Raw genomic sequence first — 24,139 nt, forward strand, 5'->3', positions numbered from 1 at the left:
CTAACCTCATCCGCCCATCTGCCTTTCTGCCACCTCATCTTCTGCTAGCTTTCAACTGGAATCCAATCCGTTACCCTTATCAACTATCTGTTATCTTGCCTTCGCATTACATGCCCGTTTCCTATTTTTGATTCTAGCTACGAAGTCATTTACTTGTGTTTGTTCCCTGATCAACTCGGCTGTCTTCCTGCCCCTTAACGTTACAGCTATCTTTTTTTTCGATAGCTGGTTGCCTTTTATTCCATTTATGTTCAACCCTTTTCGTTAGCCTCCTCGTTTCGACCCAATAGATGAGTACCGGTAAGACGCAGCTGTTATTTACTTTTCACTTGATAAAACGGTCATTCATGAAGTGAAAGTACCTGCCAAACGCACTTCACTCCATTCTTATTCTACTTGATCTTCGATTCTAGTGGCAGGAAACTGCGGTCACTATACCTTCCTTAAGTAGATCTTTAAGCACTTCCAACACTTCGCTTTCTTTCTATACTGCGGTTTCGTTCTGAGACTGCTGAACATAACTTTAGTAATGTTCCTAGTAGCATTAATAATTTTTTTCCTGCCACTTTACTAGTAGGGGCAGGGCAGAATGGTGGGCCTGTTGGTATGGCATATTAAAGAAGAAAATACCAGCCAAAAAAAAGACGAACACACCAGGAGAGAACAACACAGGACAACGGCTGGACAACTAGTAGGGGCTTGTGCTTCCACTTTACTTTCCTGGTTTACTGATAGATTTTACATCCAATATGAGTTGAGGGGCTCAGTCTAATGTACAGGTAAACCTGTATGTACAGGTAGGTACAGATAAACCTTACCTCGTTGTGCATTAAATAAGCTAAGCATCACAAGGCTTCGGCCCTATTCATTACATTACGTAACGTTCTCACCAGCCAGCGCACTCCTCAACAAGCTGTGGCTAGCTCACCGCACTTTGTGAGACCTCTAACTCTCGCAGCGGCCCTCCTTGTCCGTGACGGAGCCTCCTTAAGTCGGTGTGGACAATAGTGCTGACGCCGAAGAAAGCGCAGTTCTGCCTCAAGTTTCCGCTCGGGTGTCGCGCTATCGCTCGCTGCCCCGGCCGAGCCGTTGCCCTCTTGGAAAGCTTCTGCACATAGCGCAAGCGGCGGTGGCCCTTACGAAGTCTTTCCCGGGGGAATACAAACGTCGTTTAGAAGCCCACTGCACCTTCTTGTACTGCTCTGCCAGGAGTTACAGACAAGCACGAAATGGCTACAAGTGCACGAACAGTTGTGCGGGGCCTTTCTTCGGCGTGCTCGTCGTGATCATTGTTGTCAGCAGTTTACCCGTTTCTTCGACACGTGCCGGGCATATTAACAGTTGCAGCATTCCTTCCTCCGCGGATGGTGGGCGCTAACTTTTCTTCGTAGTGCCGGTCTCGGAATGCTGAAGATGTAAAGTGATATGTAAAGCAAGAAGCTCCGAACAATGTCATTATATGCCAAACCTGGATTTGATGCTTGTGCGACGTTGCCTTACGGTTCTTGCTCTCCGTTCTCCGTTCACTGTACTTTTCCACACAGGACAAAATGGGCATCTAGAAAGCTTGCTTCACTTAGGCTGCACGCGCTACATCGAGCGATTACATCAAAAGCATGTAAACAAGCCGCGTGTGAACACGCGCGGCCATATTGGAGGGGCGGTCTCGTCTTTTGTGGCGGTAGTGCTGTGCGTTGCTTTGGCAGCCGTTTCCGCCCTCACACGCGCCGTCTGCGGTGCCGCCCGCGACACGAAAGCGGGGCGGCTGAGTGCGCTGCACGGCATTTTATTCCAAGTCCAGAACCACTGACTTCAGCATCTCGAGTCATTATTTAGCCCATCGGCAACATGAGTACAGCCAGCACCACGCTTTTTCTTGTGATCATAGCTGGGCATTTAAGTATACACTTTAAAGGGCTAGTTGGACCGAAATGGTTTGAAAGAAAAGAACTTCAGAGCTATTTTTCAGCGCCAGTCCGATCATGTGCGCCGGGTGCTAGTCCTTCAGGAAACAGTGCTGAATTTCGGTTGTTTCAAATCAGGACTGAGAAGTGTGTCCGCGGCTCGGCGATGATAAGGGGGATGAATACCCCAAAATGTATTTCGGTGTTGATGGAATCATAACTGGGTACCCTTCAACGCAATGTTTTTTGTTTCTCTGAAGGTCAAACACGGCGCCTTCGTAAAAGTGTTTAACGCGCAGCACTTAAAAGTTGCATCACGCTCTCACCGATCGGCATAATGTTCAATTCGCACGACCATCCTTGAACAAGGAAATGGTTTTTACGGGGTCCATGTCTCTGAACACTGCCGATTCCTGAACAGAAATTTAAGGCCCGATCTACTCCGTATTTATAAAGCGGGATCACACAACGATGACTGCAACCAAATCTTGTGAGCTGAATATTTATCTGGCCCGCTGTGGGCCCCCAGTTTCACTCCCCGAGCTCTTCGTGGCTGCCGTTTCCACCCAGTAAGCGGGCCCAAGCGGAGCGAAGGTTTTCGCAGATGACCAATGTGGCGCCATCTTCCGGCAAGGGAGCGAGTTCGCCGAAGCGTTCGGGTTCCCTTCCGGGCGACCGCTGAACCCCGAGCGAAGATGCGAGCTGCTTTGACAAGCACGACAAACCATTCTTGGAAGAATTTGGCTGAGATAGCAAGGTTCTTGGGGCATTTAAACTAGTATCATACAGCTTGGGACTTGACTATGAGCCTTGTATACCGGATGTTTGACCTATGATTAGCTGCAGTTTTTATAAGATAGGCCTTGTGAGTAAGAAGAGAGCTTTTCTTGGCACCGAACTGACATCAGTGCAGCGCATCAGAATACAGCTAACACGTGCTAACAAATAGGCCGGTTAACTGGCATTGAATAGTTAACTTTCGAACTATTACTGTTAGTCTCATTATATATTGGGCAGGCTGTAGCTGACCGCAAGTAATATCCATTTCATTTTTTAGAATTTCGGAAACGCAGTTACCTTCGGCACTGTAGCCCAACAAATGTTAGCTATTTCGACGAGTTACGTGCACTGGAGAGGTTGCTTTGCCTGCAAGCTTCTCTAAAGTGCATGTATTTTGGCATGATGTCACACAATTCGTTGGACCACAGCGCCGATCTCTTCAGCTGCAGCGGTGATAGTGCCTGGAAATATTTTAGGTCACCGTTTCAGGCTAATGCATAAAACGCCATCCACGGCAACAGAATTGGCAGCCATACGAGAGGCCGTCCGTTATATTGTCCGCGCAAATGGCCTATATTCTGCGACTCGAGATCGGCATTACAGGTCATGCAAACTTACGTTAAACCAAGGACATTCGAGCAGCTAGTTCAACAGATTGTGCTTTTGTTAGCTGAGGCTTTTCACCGCTGCCATACCGTAAAGCTTCAGTGGATACCGACCCATTGCAGCTTAGCGGGAAACGAGCGTGCTGATGCCAAGGCTCGGCTAGCTCATGCTGATGGGGCTTTCCCTGAAATAGGCTTTTCCGGATCTGACATTGGAGACTTGCTGGAGCATTTAATGCAAGCCGCAATGCAGTTTCACTGGTACGATTCGAGCCATCAACAGGACCGCTTCTCTAAGCTTGACGCCGGCTCACGATTTCATCTGCCATCTAGGGTAATGCGACGTCAGGGGACTTCATTCCACCGGTTACGGCTTGGCGTTGCCTACACCAAACACTACCTTCGCAAGATCGGAATAGAAACTGATCCAAACTGCGTACAGTGCCACACTCCAGAGACTATTGGACACCGTCATTGCGAGTGCCCGGACTATACTGATGAGAGGAGAACACTGGAAGCGGCCGTGAGACAACTGGACTCTCGGCCTCTCTCTGAAGAAGCTCTTTCAGGCGCCAGGGCGAAACGTTTTTGATGAGTGGTGTGTGACGAAGGCCGTGCTCAGGTTTTTATGTGAAACAAGCCTGGATACCCGTCTGTGACCTCCTGTGCACTGCCTGCACGGTTTACACGGTTTACGGACTGTCATCATGCGTGAGAGTGCCCATTTGTGTTTTCATGGAGCCCCTACTCCAGTGTGTGTTATAATGACATGCGTCGGTGTGTCTTCAAGACATGAATTTCACGTGCGTCTGCTCACCGCGATGCGAGTGCCAGCCGATGTGTGTGTGTGTGTGTGTGTGTGTGTGTGTGTGTGTGTGTGTGTGTGTGTGTGTGTGTGTGTGTGTGTGTGTGTGTGTGTGTGTGTGTGTGTGTGTGTGTGTGTGTGTGTGTGTGTGTGTGTGTGTGTGTGTGTGTGTGTGTGTGTGTGTGTGTGTGTGTGTGTGTGTGTGTGTGTGTGTGTGCGCGCGTGCGTGCGCGTGTGTGTGTGTGTGTGTGTGTGTGTGTGTGTGTGTGTGTGTGTGTGTGTGTGTGTGTGTGTGCGTGCGTGCGTGCGTGCGTGCGTGCGTGCGTGCGTGCGTGCGTGCGTGCATCACCCATGAAACTCACTGTATTATGCCCTCATACACCTTCATTCGCTCTTTTCCTTTCCTCCCCTTCCCCTTTCCCCAGTGTGGAGTAGCAGGCCAGGGTCATGTTACCACCCGCCGACCTCTCCTGCTTTCCTCTCATTAAAATTCATTTCTCTCTCTCTCTCTCTCTCTCGCTGCCTTCTCGGCACTGACAGTTTCACCCGGAACGGTTGCCTCCATGATAGTTTCACACAAATGAAAAGACTTCAGAAACTGGAAACGAAGATGAATCTGCTTCTTTCAACATGTACAACATTCAAACGCGTTTTTAATCTGAACGCCTAACCAACAAAAAAGGCAGCGCATACGTTGACGCCCGATGTCCGATTACGAAAATTGCTGCTACGTTTCGACACCATCCACCTGTAATAAACATTTCTGTAGCAGAATAAAATATAAAATATAACATTTTCGATAATCCCCGGAGGCTCTAAGGCATCGACATGTCTTATGCTACGAATACAAAGCATAAAACCGCATGCTTCATTTGCGTCGCGGGGCCCTCTTAAAGCGCACGAAAGGAAGCAACTGTCTACAGCAGGCGAGATTTTGTTCTCATTGCTTTTCATTGTAACTTGAAAGAAATTCATGGACTTCAAAGGCCTCCATGCATTTATACCCTGCTCATTGTCTGGACAGCTTTTCTATACTCATGGATCGTAAATACATTATAGAAGTCGGGGTCCACGAAAAACTTCCCATGCTTCCAGTTGTATACAGGGTATTTCAATTAAGATTTTACAGAATTTTTAAAATTAGATTTTTTGAGTTAGAAGAGCGCTTCTTTCGGCATTGCATTGTCGGCGGTGTAGTACATCAGAATAAAGCTAAGACGTTGTAATTAGTAGGCTGGTTTACTAATATTAAATAGTTTACTTTTTAACATTTACTGCTAGGCTCCTTAATTATTCAGAGGCGTGTAGCCCGTTGTAAGTAAGTAATTTCGTAAACGTGGGTACCCTCGGTGCTGTGGATAACAAGTTTTGGCGACATTGCGCCAAAATAAACACGCTTTCGAGAAGCTTACAGGAAAAGCAACCTCTCCAGTGCTCATAACTCTTCGAAATAGCCAAAATGCTCGCAAGCTATCTCTGCAGTTCTCCCGCTGCCCTTACAAAAGTTTGTTTAGACAGTCTATGAACTGTATATATACTTTTGTGTCTAAAGTCTATAGACTGCCCTTAGCGAAAGCTAATACGTTTGGAATATACGGCGGCATATTTATAATGTATTTCAAACATTTTGCATTCATGAATGCACTAAAAATATGCCAGAAATAAGTTCCTGAAATGTTATGCTTGGTATTCGAAATATATTCTTAAAATTTGCCAAAAATACGTCACTTAAGTCAAGCTTCGATCACGTTTGAAATACGTGAAAAAAATATGTATGCGGTTTAAGTATCCTGTCAATGTATTAAAATCGTACTTTCGTAAATATCAAATTCATTCGTCTGAAGTATACTTCAATTTTAACAAACGGGCAGTCCTTTTCAACATATTTGAAGCGCACTTTTAGCTGCCGTAGAACAATGCCGCGCTCGAAATCGTGTTTCGCGAAATGATAGACGAATCCTAGAAGAGAGACTAAGACAATACAAATACTATAGACAGTCTATAGACAATCTATAGGTTTATGGCCGTATACTTTTACTGAACGTTGGTCTATAGAAAGTCTATAGACTGTGAATAGACAAAAGGCCATAAAATCTATAGACAGTCTCTAGACAATCTATAGATTTATGGCCATACACTTTTACTAGACTTTTGTATATAGACAGTCTATAGAGAGTCTATAGACTGTGATCAGGCAAAAGTAAATATATTGAAGAAGGCAATAGGATCCATAAGTCCATAGACTGTCTATAGACCACTTTTATAAGGGTGTGGTTTGCTCAAGTGTTCCACGTGGCGTTGAAACTGACGAAATCAGCGTAAACGTAGGAGGCAACCGCCTTAGAAGTGCTCCTATCTTAAGGTGATGCCAGACTGCGACTTCTGTTGTTGTCGCCTGTGTCTAGTGTGGGTCGATTGTAAGCAGGGCGATAAGGAATCGGTGGACGATCAGTCCCACCTGTCCACTACTTCTTTTGCTTTCGGTCGCGATGAAGGCCATCATACAAGACCGGATCCTATATTCGCCCTACCCGAGGTGCAGTATTCCTTCAGTGTCTATATACACAGCGGTGAAGACATGCTTGGAAAATTCGCCGGAGAAGGTTGCTGTGGTAAGTGCTTGTGTACTGTACGATATGTGCGGTTTAACGTCCCAATGCCGGCATGTGGGCTGTGAGAGACGCCGTAAGTGAGGCCTCCGGATTAATTTTAACTCCATGGGGTTCCTTAATTAATGCAAATTACCTCGCTAAGAACGCGAGTGCCTTCAGCACTTCGCTCCATTGAAGTACGGCCACTGTGCCCGGAATTTGAACCTACGATCATGGGATTCGCAGTCAAACGCGAAATCCTCTGAGCCATGGCGACGAGAGAGAGCGGTGGATAATATTAAAAGGAGCGCATGCATGCGTGCTGTTACTAAGCGACATCATAGAGCTGATATTTAGAGCAGCGGCATACTGTGGTGAGTAATGCAAATTTCAAGCAGTCGCACATAGTGCAACACCGTCGTACCACGTGGTCGCCACACGAGTTTTAAACTTCTTGCAGGCCACCTGTACCAGCTCTTTTGCAAACGTTTGCTTTGGTCTGGTTTAGCACACAGTCAGCCATTAGAAAAAGCATGATCGTTTATGGTAGCCAATTTTTTTTTCTACTGAAGACTTCTTTTTCACGGTCAGCCAAGTATAGCAAGCGACCATTTTCTTCTACAGCAATTCCATAATTCTGCCTCTGGGCCGAGGAAAATTACTGTCTATTTCGACAGGCAACAAGGAACTGTTTGGTTTAGGTATTGAAAACTTCTTAGGCGATGACACAAACTTGAAGCCAGTCAAATTTATTTTTTTGTACAAGACTTCCATTTCGTTGACACCAGTGATTTGTTTTTCTTTTCTTAAAGGTGTTGAGACGCGAAATTTCGAGGCTATAAAATTCCGTTATGGGCTTCCTCTTTATGCAATGTCACCCACGGCCAACTATTGAACGCAACAAAAAAATATAGAGATAATTTTTTTCACCTCAAAAAAGTTCATCAGTGCTCTTTCTTGTGATCAAGACACATCGCTAGCGTGAGAGTTAAGAACGCATGAACTTTTCAACGGCTACAGGGGATACTTTTGACGTCACAGCACAATAAAGTGACGTACCCTCTTTGCCAAAATATGATGATGATTATGGAATTTTATGGCGCAAGGGGTTCTATGGCCAAAGAGCGCCATTGCCAAGTTATTTTTGACTTCTCAAGGTGGCTCCAACGACCCATTTCGCAAGCATTTCACCCTAAATATGCCGAGCACTAAGCCAGGGGAAAGCTTGTACCCATTGTATCACCGGTGGGCCCCAGCGGCACTGGGGATCGAACCCCGCACCTTTGCCAAAAGTAACCGAGCAGCAGATTATTGCTTCTGAACTGTATAACGGAGCCTTTATGGCGCCATTAAAGACCGAAGAGTGCCAGAACGTGAGGACAAGGGTTCACCTTACTTTACACAGATTCAGAGCTTAAGGGCCACCATAAGTGCTTTTCTACGCGGCTATGAAAAAAACCGCCGTTGCCCGGTTACTTTTGGTAAATACGGTACATTGAACTGCGACGCTCATCTTTGGAGGTCGGTGGGCGGATCGCTGAGACGACGACCGCAATAGCTGCGTTTGCCTCTACCTTATCTATATCACAAATAAGTTAATCGAACCATTACATTTCTTGTGTTAATGCTTCGACACTCACTAGCGGTAAGCATTCGCCATATTCTACAGTGTCAGTCGACGTCCGCTCCCTTCCGCGATGAGCAAGCCAGCAATTCCGCACAAATCGTGTGTGTGGTTCCAGCGATTGCGGAAAGGGAATTCACAGGTTTCACCGACGATTGCTTACATTTCAATACGCGCATACAATGAGCGGCGGGCACCGGTGGTAGGCATGCAGTGGGACCCAGTCTGTGGAGCAATGCTGCAGGCGCCCGGCAGCAATCGTTGGCGTCGCTGAGGGACAAAATTAGGCCATTTAATGTAATGCAAATGGTTTGCCGAAAACACCTTCGAACGAAGCTATTTAAAATCAAATTTTGGTCGCATCGCAGAAAGCAGATGCCATGAGCGAGAAACGCCAGTCGTATGCAGTGCCACCAACCGGCGGCGATCAAGCCTTTCCCACGCAGGCGGTCGCCCATGCCGCTCTGATATCGGCAGAATGATGCCTAAATCAAAGAGTCCACGTGCATTTTTATTTCCGTGGGCCTAATTTGCGGCTATGTTGTCTGCTACTCAAACTATTCATTGGCGGAAACCTAAAAACAAAATAAAAGCGAAAGCGAAGTTGCCACGCCACTGACTTAAATGCACTCGATGCATTGGTTGACTCCTCCTATTTTCAGAGGCGAGTTAAAAAAAGGAAGAAGCCGAGACGCTTAATTCGATTTAAGAGGAGAATGGGCCTCACAGGACAAAAATTCGCAGTTTCTAAGAATGCTCGGAGCGTGTGTATCTAGTTGTCGCGTTAAAAAGACGAGCTCAAAATCCTCTTTAGTGCACCTTTAATGGCATGCAGCATTTATTCACCTTTCTGGCTATCATACACTGCAACCGCGCTCAGACAGTTTCATGGACTGTTTTTTTTTGTTTTTTTTTTGCGGGAGAACGCTTAAGGCTTGCCCTGCAGCAGCTGACGCATGACAGGAAAGCGGGCTTGAGCCCGCTCTTCGACCACCGATAGCAGCGAAGTACGCACGCTACTAGACTGCGCTGAATGTACGGTGAGACCAAAATCACTGAACTTTCAGGTGCTATAAGAACCTCCTTGTTTGCTTTCGGAAAGTTTTTCAGCCTACATACGCAGCTTTACGGCATGCTGGTGTAAATTTGGACTATGGCTGCGTACCATAGGATAAGTTCTGGGAGGCGTTATTAAACGCTCAGTCGCGCTCTAAAGCAGTCATTTTATTTGTTTTCAACCGAGGATACTCAGAAAACGCTGCTATAGTACCGTAAGGGCCGCGCAAAGCACTCACGTCATGATTCAGCACGTTTCTGTCATAGTTGGACTCAGTACATTAGCGACCCCATTGTCGCTTGCCGTTTACAAAGCCCCGATGACCAAGTTGAACTGCAGGCATGCTTTTTCTCAGAATTATTTACACGAAACTTTCACCCGGCAGGGCTCTTACACGAATGCATTGAATGGCATAGGCAGTCTCGCTACACTGCAGTAAACATGACCCAATGAAACCGTTTTTTTCTTACTTGGTATTGTAGAACGTCTAAAGGCGCAAAAATAAAGCAGTGCGTGAGTTCTGCAGGTGGCGAACTATAATTTTCTAGGTAAAAGACAATGCATAAAATCATCTCCAAAGTGTAAAAGCCATGAGATACAACGCAAAGGTGCCACACAAACTAGCCCAATCCGCCATCTTCATGTTTTTAAAGGCTTGTCTAATTTCAAGGCGCTTGCACTGATGACGTAGCCACGTGAAGTTAAATGAGTATTCAAGAAAGATACTGCATCTTCAGCACACAACATGATACGCCATGTGCCACAAGATTACACATGGTCACAGCCAATGAAAATATAACTCTGATTAAAACTAATAAAATAAACGGAACAGGAACGTAACGTGCGTGTTTACTTTCATAAATTTGATTAAAAAACGTGGCTTATCTCTGTTGAGCCTCTTCTGCGTTAGCCATCAGCCAAAGCCTGCGGCAGAAGTGAACTCAACCCAGCCGAAAAAAATGAATCCTGTTGGTGGTTTAGTTTAACTGGTCCATGACAAGCAAACCTCTGCCTCCCTCCCCCAATCCCCATTCATACATCGTTATTTGTTTCTTGGCGACACTTCGTCTTCGCTCTGTTTTCTTCCAGTGGTTCCTCCCTTACAATTACCCTTTGACCATTGTCGTAATGACCCACCCGGGTGAATCCCCCACCCAACCGAGCATGTTTAATAAACTGCAGGCCTGTTCGGTATCTCGAAATGCCCCTATAAATGCTTATGATGCGTCCTCCGACCACAGAACCTATAAAGGAAACAGTGGGAGGGCCACTTAGAAGGCGCATACGTGGATGTCCGCTGTTCCAGCTGCAATCGAAGAAGGCAATTGGTCCGGCTCCCAAACGGAATGTTTTAGGTTCGATATACAGCTAAACCGCATTGCAATGCTTAATGAGGTATTTCCATAAAGATTATACCGGGCATCCAGCTAGAAACGAGCCCAGCCTTGCTGAACATCAACAACTTGCGTCACCCTTCGATCTGCAGGAGCGAAATCTCGACAGCTTATTCGCGATATTTTCGCTTCAAATTATGAGTAAACCATAGCTTGCGGTGAGGTTTTGCGCGACCATGTTGGTACGGATCACCTACTCTTCCCACGCCCTGCAAGATCTCATTCCTGAAATGGTTCTTGCGCTAGCATTGACGAGTCTAGAAGGTTTTAAGAAGTCAAGGTGGGGTGCCAAACATTCCCGGTTCCAGCGGAAATATTACCGCGGAAATTATAAGCGTTTGTCCAGATTTTTTGGGCTTGTTGCTAGGACTTGGCCCCGTAAGTACTGCTAGTTCCTCACACGTTATCGCTATAAGATGGTTTATGGGCTTATGAGGATTTAACATCCCAAAACGACTCAAGTTATGAGGGAAGCCGTAGCGAAGGGATGCGGAAATTTTGGACCTCCTGGGGTTCTTTAACGGGCACTGTCATCGCACAGTACACGGGCTTCTACAATTTCGCCTCCATCAAAATTCGAAAGCCGCGGCCGGGATCAAACCCGCGCCTTTCGGGTCAGCAGCCGAGCGCCGTAACCACTGAGCCACCGTGGCGGCTATCGCTATAAGAACATCCGTCTTCTTAGATGTGGCTGCCGCTAAAATGCGTGAACCACAGGTCATGGAAGCTGTTGCCCTTTCCTTTACTCCAGGTCGACGACTCCTTGCGCCTGACCCGACAGCAGTTCTTCGACCGGATAAAGCGCTTCGCGGTGGGCTTCCAGAAGCACGGCCTCGGTCCCGGTGACCGCGTTTGTGTCCACCTCGGCAACTGCGTGGAGAACTTCGTCGCCATGTACGGCCTGGTGTTCGTCGGGGCAACGGTCGTGCTCGCCAAGACCTCGCTCACGGAACGTGCGTGAGATAACCCTCGCCTATGCTACGGTTACACTATTACACAGCGTGTTTCATTCACCTAAGACTTTACACAATTTTTAAAAGTAGGCTTTTGGTTTGGTTTGTATGGGTTTAACGTCCCAAAGCGACTCAGGCTGTGAGAGACGCCGTAGTGAAAGGCTCCGGATATTTCGACCACCTGGTGTTCTTTAACCTGCACTGACATCGCACAGCACACGGGCCTCTAAAATTTCGCCTCCATCGAAATTCGACCGCCGCGGCCGGGATCGAACCCGCGTCTTTCGGGCCAGCAGCCGAGCGCCATAACCACTCAGCCACCGCGGCGGTGCAAAAGTAGGCTGTTATAGTCATAAGAGCGCTATTTTCGGCATATCATTTTTAGCGGTATAGTAAATAATAATACAACTAATATGTGCTAACTAGCAGGCTGGTTCACTAATATTGAATAGTCAATTAATTCATTCTGACTACCAGCACGAAATTCGACAAGGGACAGAAAGAAAAGACAACTCGGGCGATGACTAACAGCTGAAAATTTATTGGAAAGGGACGCGAAAATATACGGTAAAATAATCTAGAAGACTAAAAGGAAAGAAAAGAAAATAAACGAAAACGTCATTGAACAATGCTATCGAAGACACTCATCCAAAAACGATTACTCATTATCTTGCAGGGCGAACGAAGGTATCGCCACGCACTTATCCTGTTTTTGGCGATGGCATAAGCTTCAGAGATTTCCCTGGAAATTTGATTGTTGTTACTGTAAGATATTGAGGTATTGCGAAGGTCTGTGAGGCAAGGGCGATTGGTTTGCTTCCTGCAATCACGGCAGTGAAGCACGAGAACTGAATAATCAACTTTTTAACTATTAACTTTAGTCACCTTAATTATTGAGATGTGTGTAGCCCGCCGTAAGCGATTTCCATATCAGTTTTTAGAGTTTCAAAAACATGGTTACCCTTGCCGCTGTGGCCCAACGAATTTTGGCTACATCGCACCAAAATGCATGCGCTTTCGAGAAGCTTGCAGGTAAAGCAACCTCTCCAGTGCGCGTAACTCGTCGAAACAGCCGAAATTTGTTGGGCCAGAGCGCCGATGGTAACCGTGTTTTCGAAATTCTAAAAACAGATATGGATATTACTTACGGTGAGCGACACGCGCCTCAATAATTAAGGAGCTTAACAGTAATAGTTAAAAAGGTAATTATTCAATATTAGTTAACCAGCCTGCTAGCTAGCACATCTTAGCGGTATTCTGGTGTACTACACCGCTGACGATGCAATGCCGGAAAAACCACTATTCTAACTCAAGAAGCCTATTTTTAAAAATTGAGTAAAGTCTCAGGTGAAACACCCTGCATATGCAAGCAGGGATACGGACCATAATGTCCGCCCTCCTATTTCAGGGTGGGAGCACCCTTTCTACCACGCCACGCCGCCGTTTCCCCCTCACGGTGGCATGTTGGGTCCGCGCTATGCGTGCGGCATGTTTTCTGTGCGGTGGCGTGGCGACTGCATAGTGTAACTGAGCTGGAGAGAGGCAGCAGATATTTTGGATTTCTCGTGGCAGTAATGACCTGGAGGTTTGCGGTTTGTTTTATGCGTGATGCGTGCAGGCTGCAGTGAAAACTCATCATTCCTACTACTTAGTTTCCGCTTGTATGCGGTACATAAAGTATAAAGGTCACCGAATTGTATAGGAATGTACTACACTCGTTGTCCAAACGTAAATACTTTTAACAACATGAGTTTCGCGGGTATGTCACCACGAAAGTTGAGCTGCGAATAATAGACGTTTTTAGCATACCGGAGACGTACTAGGGGAGACGTGAACCGGTTTACCGAAACACTCCTGCGCATGCGCAACAGCATTGCTGGGGTTTGTGGGAGCCACTGCGCGTGCGCAGGATGGGGGTCCGGTAAACCGGTATAGGTCAGCGGTATGCTAAAAACGTCTAATATCTAATTTCGCGTAGTTTCCAGGGGTGATTAATACGAATATATAAATGTGACGTGTCTCTGAACTAAAACCGCAATTAAGTTCCGCGCTCCATCTAGTCTGTTTCTTTCTTCGTCCCTTGTCGTTTGCGCGGATAAAATACGCGGACAAGAACCACCAACTAGGCCGCTTTGCCCTTTTATCTATGCTTTTTTGCTCGTTCTTTCCTACCTACCTCTGCGCCTTCAAGCCCGACCCAAGTGCAGAAAAAAATATGGCAGCAAGGCTGACCTATTCCTGAAATGGCCTTGAGCGATGCGTTCGATATGTGATTCTTCGAAAATGTTTGCGTTATCAACAGCTGTAAAGTTTTGACACTTTGTTTCTTTCATATTCTGCAGTTACTGCAGCACGTTCTCCACTCCTTGGATTTAGGCAAGCAGTAAGGAGAGCCCTTTTCTCTTTTTTGTCCGTCTAAACAGATGAGCTCCATTACCAAATGAAAGACGGTGATGCCACTCATGTGCTGACGGACCCACAGAACGCTGCTAAGGTGCTAAGTGTCCACGACCGGCTGCCGCTCAAGGTATGTGGTCTTCTCACACGTTTACATCTGTCATCTCTGGTTACTGTGGTCGAAAATACAAGTGTTGCAAATTGCAATAAAAAAATTAAATATGCGGTGCAGTTTGATAATGCAACACAAGTGGCATGTATGTAGAAAAACCAGGGCCATGTGCCCGGTCCGGTCGCGATGTAAGCCTTCAGAAAATGAGCATAAAGAAAATCTGAAAGACATCTTTATTTTTTTCGTTAAGTGCGCCCTGCATAAAGTGTACCATGTAGCGGCAGCGTCAAATAAAATGCGAACATCACCGCTGAAAGGTGAACAGCAATTAGCTGCGGGAGATTATACTCCACTTCGATGGGGCGAAGACAGTTGAATGGAAGCGTTAATGGACCAGCCTGTATTTCTTAGCGCCTAATATAACTATGTTCTTGTTTTCTCGCTACACTTATCATATTCGCTTTTCATTTGACAGGCTATAGAAGCGCGCTATTTCTCTTTTCGTCTCTCCCACTTTTCAAGTATTGGTCCCTGACCCTCACGGTATGGTCCAGGAGTACATCAAGAGCGGGCACCTTTAACATACCGTGTACCGTGCTACCGTTACCGGAGTACCGCGAGTCCGCGCGTCGTCAGTGCGCACTCGCAGGTCGCTTGGAGGTCGCCAGATGGCGCCAGGTACCCAACAGCTGCGCGCCCAGCTGCTGCATCGGGACCAGTCAGCGCGTCCGCACTCCAATCAGCGCGGCTCCCGGTATTCCTGCAACGGCAAAACGGTACACGATATGATAAAGGTGTCTAGTGATACACTACCACGTCTTCCTTCTTTCATAACGCAAAGACTAACCACTGTTTTATGCGACATCAGAAAGAGCTCGTCGGGTCATTTCGCGTTGACGCCAGGATGTCACACTGGACCTTAGGCAGTATGTAGTGGCAGTCAGGCATATGGGAGTGCCGTGACGCTGTGTGCCAAATGCGTACGTGTTTCATGTGGCCACTGATAACTCATGACGAAGACTGAAAGGGACGGCACCGGACCATAAGTGGTGTTAACCAAATAGGAAATGACATCGACAAAACAGGATGTGACATTAACAGACCAGCAGTGACGTCGAATAAACCGGAAGCGGGGTCACCGCAGAGGAAGTTTGTCGCGCAGCGCCTCCAAGTGGCGGCGTGCTATCGCATCACGCATGTCATGAAATTCAGGCGTACCCAAATTTTTTTCCCATGTTTCCATGAAATCATACGTTACACACCGATCATAGGGCAGGCCTGCGATGCCAGCAGAAGGAAGGCGGCCTTGATGTTACCTGATCTTTCGCTTTCACAGCGCTAGGTGTTTTGCCCATAACAACTGCCTTCAAATGATAGCAAAAAAAAAAACAGTGCGAGCGCCTGAGACTGAGGGCACCACCCTAGTTCACAGTGTGAGCTGTTTGCACTCAAGCCTTGGTACAGTTCAAGTTTCGCCGAGTCCTCTTATTCATGGAGGGATACACTAGACATGCTTCAGTCGCGGACATGCAAGCAGACGACTAAACGACCGGAATAAAATAAAGTGGCTGGCATACTTCTGGCTCCATTCGCAGGGCCTCTTCGTCATGGGGGCTACCAGCGGATTCGTGAGCGTGAGCGCTTTCAGCGAGCTGGACGCAAGCGACTACAAGGAGGTCACCGGCATCGTACCCACGGACACGGTCGCCGCACTGTGCTACACGTCGGGGACCACGGGCCTGCCCAAAGGGGTCGAGATATTGCACTACAGCTTTGTCGCCAACCTGCACACTGCCAAGTGGGTCTCGCAGTCTGGCCATTGATAAGACTCAATCATCACCATCAAGCAATCTCAGTTATGTCTCGGCTGTGTCAGTTGAGTTGAGGTGTTGAATGCTACAGGTGGGATTAGCCTTGCTTATTCTGCCGGCAATTCCTCCACCGTTGTGTCCCTTCTATGTTAATAATGTCCTAAAACCTGTCGCATCTACCCCGCTATGCGCAGTCTCTTATAATAGCACACATTCCTCTCCCGCAGTCACAATCTATTCCCACAATCACTCCACACAGTCCACATAACAGTCCACTCCAGAAGTCACCATCTATGCACATATTCAGTCACAGTAGAACATAGGACATTGTAGTGCCACAATCCATACACACATTCACTCACAGTATAACGTAGTCCACTCCGGAAGACACCATCTACGCACACATTCAATCACAGCAGGCCATAGTCCGTTCCTGCTGTCCCCATTTAGAAACAAGATCCGTGTCCTGCAGAAACTCCGGCCAGGCCCTGCGCTTCTCTACTGTCTGCTGCAATCCGGTGCTTTTGCAGTCATCGCACCGTTTTCTGAAGAGAGTTTTTAGAACGCAATATACTGAACTTAAACACCATTATACTCTGAATAAATTTCGCTTTTCGAGGGTAACCTAATAACAGAACAAATGCGCTTATGTTGTTGTTGTTGTTGTTGTTAGCCTATCAAAAGATGGCACATACCCACAACGGGGGATCGGCCAAGAATCGGGTGGCTATTCACCTAAACGCAGTTAACAAAAAGGAAAAGCACGTGGGAGCATAACACCGGTGAATTTTTCGTCATGAACAGAAAAGGGATGAGTGTTTTGATTTTAAAATTTTAAGAATAATAATAAAGAGAGTGAATATATATTCATGATTTAGTCAAAATGTAATAATTGATAGAAAAGAAAAGGTTGAAACACTTAGCAAGGCAGTCGGTGAGATTCTATCAGGAAATTTTGAACAGCGGTGCAAACAGATCTGTGGCTGAACCCAAATGTGGTGGCGCCAAATGATAGCAAGAGCGGGCTGCTCAAACTAAGGCCAAGATGCTGCAAGGGCTCCTGCAGCAACCTTTTTCTCAGTGAGTTTAATCGGCGACAATACAGCCAAAAATGTTCAATAGATTCTGGCTCACGGCAAAATGCACAAAGGGGAGAGAGCGCCAAACCCGACTTGTGTAAATAGAAATTTAGAGGGGGGATGCGGCAGCGTAGCCTCGTCAGTGATACCTCAAGCTGCCGAGAGCAACAAATTTTCCTGTTCCAATAATATTTAAGGTGCTCATAATCCGCCGATGTTAAAAGTGATGTGTCTTGCGTGCTTAAAAACGCACGTCGCCGAAATTTAGATGCTGTAATGTAGGCTGTAGCCGGGATGATTGGCAACACGGGGCCGCAGAGGGAAGCCTTTGCTAGATTATCAGCAATCTCATTTACTGTCACACTGCTGTGGCCGGGAACCCATACAAAATGAACAAGGCTCAAATGCGGAGGAAGTAGGGATAAGAAAGTTGATAAAATGGGACCGTCAACCTGTGCAGCGAGGGACGAACACAAAGATAAAGAAACAGTAATTACTGCAACTGCTGTAATAGAGGGGTCTAGCTTGCGTAGAGCAAGTACAACTGCTAGAAACTCGGCTTGAAAAATAGGGGTGAAATCTGGAAGGCGCAGAGAAAAGGACCAGTCTAAATGGGAGCAAAATATTCCCACACCTGCTTTTTCATTGCATTGCGATGCATCAGTGGCTATTGCTATATCGGTTGGTAGGGTCCTCAGATGATCTTCTAGAAGGCCATTTAGAATACTCGGTGGCAAAAGTTTTGCATTTTTCGGGAATATGTCGTCGAAAACAATGTGTATAGTGGGCCCATTCCGAAGCGCAGGAAGGATATCATAAATGTTTACATCTAAAGGCTGAAGTAATCTTTGCACAAACACTACCTGAGGGGAATTGAAACGAGACCAGGGGACACCAAAAAAGGAGGTCGGCTGAGAACAGAAAATGCTTTGGGAACGGTGGAAATGGGATTCATAGATCCTGAGGTAAGTTTGCACAGTTAAAAATTGAAGTCGTGATAAGAGAGACGGAATGCGGGCTTCAAGGTACAGCACATTGATAGCCACAAATTTTGGAAGGCCGAGGCACATGCGAAGTGCTTCCCTCTCTAAAAGGACGAGAGGGCGAAGTTTATATGTAGCCGAGCCTGAAAACAACACTGATCCTAATTCTAAAATTGGCCTGACATACATTATGTAGATCATTAATAGCGCATCTCTGCGCATGCCGTACCGGTGATGACATAATCTCCGTAACATACCCACGGCACGAGCCCCTTTCGCCGCGACATGGTCAATGTGAGGTCGCCAGGTGAGTTTGTTGTCATAAATGACCCCTAGGTATTTTAGGGATTGAACCTGTGGTATTGTTTTTAACTGGCAAGTGAGAGAGACCACTACAGGAGTGAATAGAGCGAAAACAAGAGTAGCGCACTTGCCAACATTTAACTTCAGGTGTAATGCGCTCAACCAGTGCTCAAGTGTATTCAAATATGACTGCAACAGACCATACAGAGAATGTATATCCGGCGCAGCAGCAAAAAACGCAGTGTCGTCCGCATAGACGTAAGTGCATACATGGCGGTGGAGAGGAATTGAGCTTAACAGAATATTAAAGAGCACATGAGAAAGAACAGCTCCTTGCGGTACACCTCGCGTTTGTCTATACCTCTCTGAATGAACACCATTATGGACGCAAAAGAATTCCCTGTTATGAAGAAATGCAGATATCCATGCAACTATATAATCTGGAAATTGAAGAGACTGTAGCCTATGTATCAGGATGGAGTGTTCTACACTGTCGTAAGCTTTGGCGACATCTAACGTAACCAAAGCCGCGACCAGGCGTTGACGACGAGCAAGGAGAATTCTGCTCTCAAGATCAGCATGTACATTCCATATCGAACACCGTGGCCGGAAACCGAGTTGGCACGGGCTGAGTATACTTTTGCGGTCCACAATGGCTGACACCCGAATTAGTAACAACCTTTCTATCAACTTTACCACGTTTGATGTTAAAGAAATTGGCCTAATATTATCCAATTCATAGCCTCCACCCTGATTTTTAAGTAAAGGGATCACCTTGGACAGCTTCCACTACGAAGGTATTCAAGCGTGTTTGAGAGAGTAGTTTATTAGGTGCAATAAGGAGTTGGGAGACTCTTCAAATAAAATCTTGAGCATCTTTGTGGTAACACCATCAGGGCCAGGAGCAGCAGCTGGCAATCTCTGGACAACTTGTGAAAGCTCTGATAGATTTACTTGTGAGGCATTATCATTTGGTACGACTGGTACAAATAACAATGGTCGCATAGGTAGTAAAGACGAGAACCGCTTTTGCAGGCCTGTGGCTATTCATTCAACCGCCTGGATAGCTTCTACAGGTGACAGAACTAATGACTGAAAATTATGAGAGGACATGAGCTGTTTCCTAGACCGTAGAAAACCGAATAGTGCACGTCGGTTGCCCGCCTTTGAAAGATAATCGAAGTGTTCTGAGTCATATTTTTCCTTTGCGCGAGAAACTGTGCGTTTAAAGGTGGCTGCAATAAATTTGTAATCACTCCAGTTATTCGGACATTGGTTATGAAGAAGCTTTTTCCATGCTGCCTTCCTCCGCCTGTAATCTCTTGTACAGTCCGCATTCCACCAGTTAGAAGAATTCCCTTTTACTGGCCTCACCAGGAACTCCGACTTTTTACGGCTTTCCTCAATAGCCAGACATATGCTTGCTGACTGGTGGACCTCGGCGATGTTAGACACTGAAGCAAGGGCAAAGCGCAACGCCGTCTGAAATCTGTCATAATCTACATGTGACCGCAACAGAGAAGACGCCGGAGTAACACGACATATTATATCAAAATGAATAGGTATATGATCACTTGAAGTGCCGCTATCAACTGTCGACCAATTCGTTACGCCAATTCCAGGACTAATGAAAGTGAGATCTAAAACAGATTGAGTGTGTGAGCGAAGATAAGTGGCTGATCCTGAATTTAAGCACATCAGGTTGTGATCAGAAACCCAGTCCCAAAGGCGCTTGCCGCATGAATTAGTCCTAAAACCCCAAGACACATGGTGAGAATTGAAGTCCCCAGCCACGAGAACTGGGTTTTTACAGTTTACGAATAAAAAATCCAGAGGTCTAACATCCTGGACTCCATTGGGGAAATAACAATTTGCTATTGAAAATGGAGAGCACCCAGGAAGTACAAAGTCTATTGCCAAAATCTCACAGTCAGGAGACATTTGTTGAAAAGATACCACAGCCCTGTGGCAAAATTTTCAAGAGACTAAAGTTAGTAAACCCCCGCCTCTTGACTGGCGGTCTAGGCGAAATGACCGGTAATTTTTGATATGAAAAAGATAACCTGTTTCCTTCTTCTTTATATCCAATGGCACCGCGCCGAAACACCAGTCGTAATATACGGCTAATCTGACCGAATCCAATTACCCTGCTTAATTTTTAGGTCGAATTCTCACAAGTCGTGCACCTTCCTGGTACCCCGTTACTAACTTTGCATGACCCACGTTACAATTTTCATATATATTTCAATAGCTCACAATGACGTTCTCAATTGCATTTTCATCTTTCTCGGTAGCTTGAGATTTGTGTATAGCTAAATGATAATCATTTTAAAATGATAATGATTTTAAAAGTTGATTGCAGACAGTTTCTGCTACCAAATATTGCTTTCACTGAATGTACCATATTGCAGTAGGGACTGGCAAGAAAAATCCTTCCCCGTGGATTGTGTTGTTTTTTTAGTCTAAAGGCACTGCTTCACGAGGTGTGATCGGCTCACCGAGTTTGTGTGAACCTCGACCTTGAAGGTAACCTTGGCCAAACCACAGATAAATAAACATTGGCGAGACTTGGTTTCGACGCCGAAGCGGCGCGGTCAGATCAGCTTCACTGTCCACTGTACGAGAGCGCTATGCTTTCGCAGCTGCCAACCATGCCTCGTGTTAAACTGCAACACACTCTCGCGCTGCGCATTGCACGTCGCCGTCATCATCAACTAATACTACTGTCGAACTAATGTCGTTACCAAACGTGCCGATGACCCAGCAAAGCAAGACCATGAGCCAACCAGGCTAAACACATGCTTCCGCATGTCTACTCGTATTAGCTACGTTAAAACCCTACCAATTTTATTTCTTGTATTTACAGTACAGTAAGCCATCTGTTGGCTCTTACAGGGTTGGGAGAAAAGATACGGAATAAATTCACGGTGGTATAAGAAGCGCAACTGCATTTTTTTTGCAGAAATCACAGCTAATTTGCTGCCGTAAAACGTCCACATCCATATTATTAAATTCAACACCGGCCTTGAATATTTCATATACTACTTATTTATTATTTCTCGCACGGAAGACCCGCAGCAAAGTGAGGAAAATGGTTGGGGTAAACTTGTTAACTGGATAATGAGAATACGCTTAAAATCTCCCCCTGATATGTATCATGAAACTGCGCATAGAAAAGGCGAATTGAGGCGTTTTGATAACTTGACAGCGCTGCAAAATCATATTCCGAAATAGTAGTCCTCGGCCGGTATTAGTATTTTTTATGCCTTTGACCCCCGATCATTAAGTGATCATTTTCGCCGCTCTTGCTGCGCAAAGTTGCAGCAGATTTACTGTATTGTTTCCTATTATTTCTCGACAAGAATACACAACTAGCTAATAATAATAATCCCACGCCCTACCACAGTCGGTAAGGGCACCACTAGGGCAGGGTTTAACAAAAACCTGAGTCGTTTTTCTCCGAGAACAGAGAGCGTACGTTCATATCTAAACACTTTGATTAAGGACTAAGACTTCGACTTAGACTAAGTTTAACCGGATTTCACTAAAAATCTCGATATGTAGCTATTAATGAATTTTTGTCATGTCTTCAAGTTATTATTATTGACGAGTGCCGGATATTTAAACTTCTTAATTTTCACCGCAGTTGCTCAATGTCAAAACACGAGTCGTTAAAACTGCCAACGAAAACAGTTAAAGAATTTGAAGTGAGCAAAAAGTGAACTGCTTCGTACTTGACATTGCTGCTATGCTTAAATGAGCTTCGTTCAAGCCGCGCTTGGGCGATAGTCTCACCGTTTGTAACAAGCCGGCCTTGTTTCGATACGGTTATGATAAAGTTCGTTGTATTGTTATTCTGCGTTGTTGTATTTTTGGTTGTATTTCCATACTTAATTCCAGTGCCTTTGCTTTACCCTTACTATTAGTTGCCTTTTTTACGATCTTCACCAAAATGATGTATTTTTTGAACTGTTAGTTATTACTAACCCTATTTTGCCCTCCTGCAACAATCTGAAATGGGATTAGCAGTATGTATAAATAAACAAACAAATAAAGTGTATCTGCGCCTTACGACAGATGAACGAAAGTACCCTGCGGTAAGTCGACATTAGTTTTCTTTTGAGGACAGATCTACAGAAAATAAATGCCGAACCAACAGTCTTCTACGACAAATAAAGATTTTGCTCTCAACGCTGATACTGACGACCCCTAGGAGTACCCCATCGTAATAAAAAGTACATAGTTCCTTTGAAATGCAACCTTTTATAAGCTAGAAAATGCGAAGAAAATGTAAAACAGGTGGATACACCGCGAGACAATTGCGCAAACTGCTTTGCATTAATACAATTTTTGGGCACAGATCCCAGAGGCTTGACTACACCACCATTGACTTCAAAGCGGGTTTCACGGTGTAGTTCTCAGTGCAGACGTCACGAATTTTAATCGAGTGGCTAGAAAGTTTTAAACGCAATTTTCTCCGCTCCTAATGCTTCTTTTGCTCCTAGGAGAAACATCTATGTACAGTGAAGAGCCATAAAGGATTAATATTTACTGAGAACGAGAATTCGGTGGAGCTGTACTCAATGCGCCTTTAACGCACTCTTGCGGTTGAAGTTTTCACCTGAACCGATTCAGCGGCAATCGAGCAAAACCATTTCGCCCTTCCAGATCATTCATATCTAAGACCTTTGAATAAATTCTTCTTGCCGGTGCTTCAGTCTTCCAACCAAACCAAACTCTCGCGTCTTCCCGAACAGGGCGTGTCTGAGCTCCAACGAAGAGGACGTGCTCCTCGCCTGGAACCCCATCACTCACGCCTCGGGCTTTGTTTACACAATGGTTGCCGCCTGCATTGGCTCCACCTGCGTGATTGTGAGCCCCGCTTTGCGATTCGAGCAGATAGTCGACTACGTGGACAGGTACAAGGTATGCAGCTTCATGTTCATGTTTCACTGTCATCACTTTTAGGTTCGTCTTTCACCTCCCATCTGCATTATGTTACCGGCTGCGGTCATAAAGGCAATAGAAAATGGGCAAGGGGGCCGCCTTTTTCCCTTGTGATTTCAAGTGATGTTGGGAAAAATGTTGCTACTCAGCTATATTTCGCTCAATTAAAACGTACGGGGCACCAACCGAGCGTACCTTATCACCAGGACGGCCGTACTGAACGTGGAACCAAAACTCCGGGTCAGTGGCGCCATCGGGAGGGATAATAATAATAATAATTGGTTTTGGGGGAAAGGAAATGGCGCAGTATCTGTCTCATATATCGTTGGACACCTGAACAGCGCCGTAAGGGAAGGGATAAAGGAGGGAGTGAAAGAAGAAAGGAAGAAGAGGTGCCGTAGTGGAGGGCTCCGGAATAATTTCGACCACCTGGGGATCTTTAACGTGCACTGACATCGCACAGCACACGGGCGCCTTAGCGTTTTTCCTCCATAAAAACGCAGCCGCCGCGGTCGGGTTCGAACTCGGGAATTCCGGATCAGTAGCCGAGCACTCTAACCACTGAGCCACCGCGGCGGGGCCCATCTGGAGGGAAGGATTTAAAGCTACGGCGGCATTCGTTCCCGAATAAATCTGTGTGCTTAGAAACCCGCCACAAAGCATCACAGCTAATGCGTTCGGTCGAGATTGGGCCTCGTAGAGTTGAGTACCACCCTGTTCATATTTCCTTGGTTGATTCCGCGATAACAGTCCATACTGGTGTCGTTTGGTGCATGCCGCCAGCCAATCCTAGG

At 46.0% G+C, this 24,139-nt stretch overlaps 1 protein-coding gene across 1 annotated transcript in view; it reads left to right on the top strand.

Annotated features, from left to right (window-relative positions):
* The first annotated feature begins 6,506 nt into the window (after nucleotides 1-6,506).
* LOC144111449 (luciferin 4-monooxygenase-like) overlaps nucleotides 6,507-24,139 on the top strand; it is a 31,069-nt gene continuing 13,436 nt past the window's right edge. Inside the window, exons 1-5 of the mRNA XM_077644753.1 lie at nucleotides 6,507-6,706; nucleotides 11,512-11,713; nucleotides 14,137-14,240; nucleotides 15,818-16,020; nucleotides 23,156-23,324. Of these exons, the coding sequence (XP_077500879.1) occupies nucleotides 6,584-6,706; nucleotides 11,512-11,713; nucleotides 14,137-14,240; nucleotides 15,818-16,020; nucleotides 23,156-23,324 (801 nt within the window). The 5' untranslated portion in view covers nucleotides 6,507-6,583. The remainder of the gene's footprint in view (nucleotides 6,707-11,511; nucleotides 11,714-14,136; nucleotides 14,241-15,817; nucleotides 16,021-23,155; nucleotides 23,325-24,139) is intronic.

This window comes from Amblyomma americanum, chromosome 11 (genome assembly GCF_052857255.1).
Source record: "Amblyomma americanum isolate KBUSLIRL-KWMA chromosome 11, ASM5285725v1, whole genome shotgun sequence".
NCBI lineage: Eukaryota > Metazoa > Arthropoda > Arachnida > Ixodida > Ixodidae > Amblyomma > Amblyomma americanum.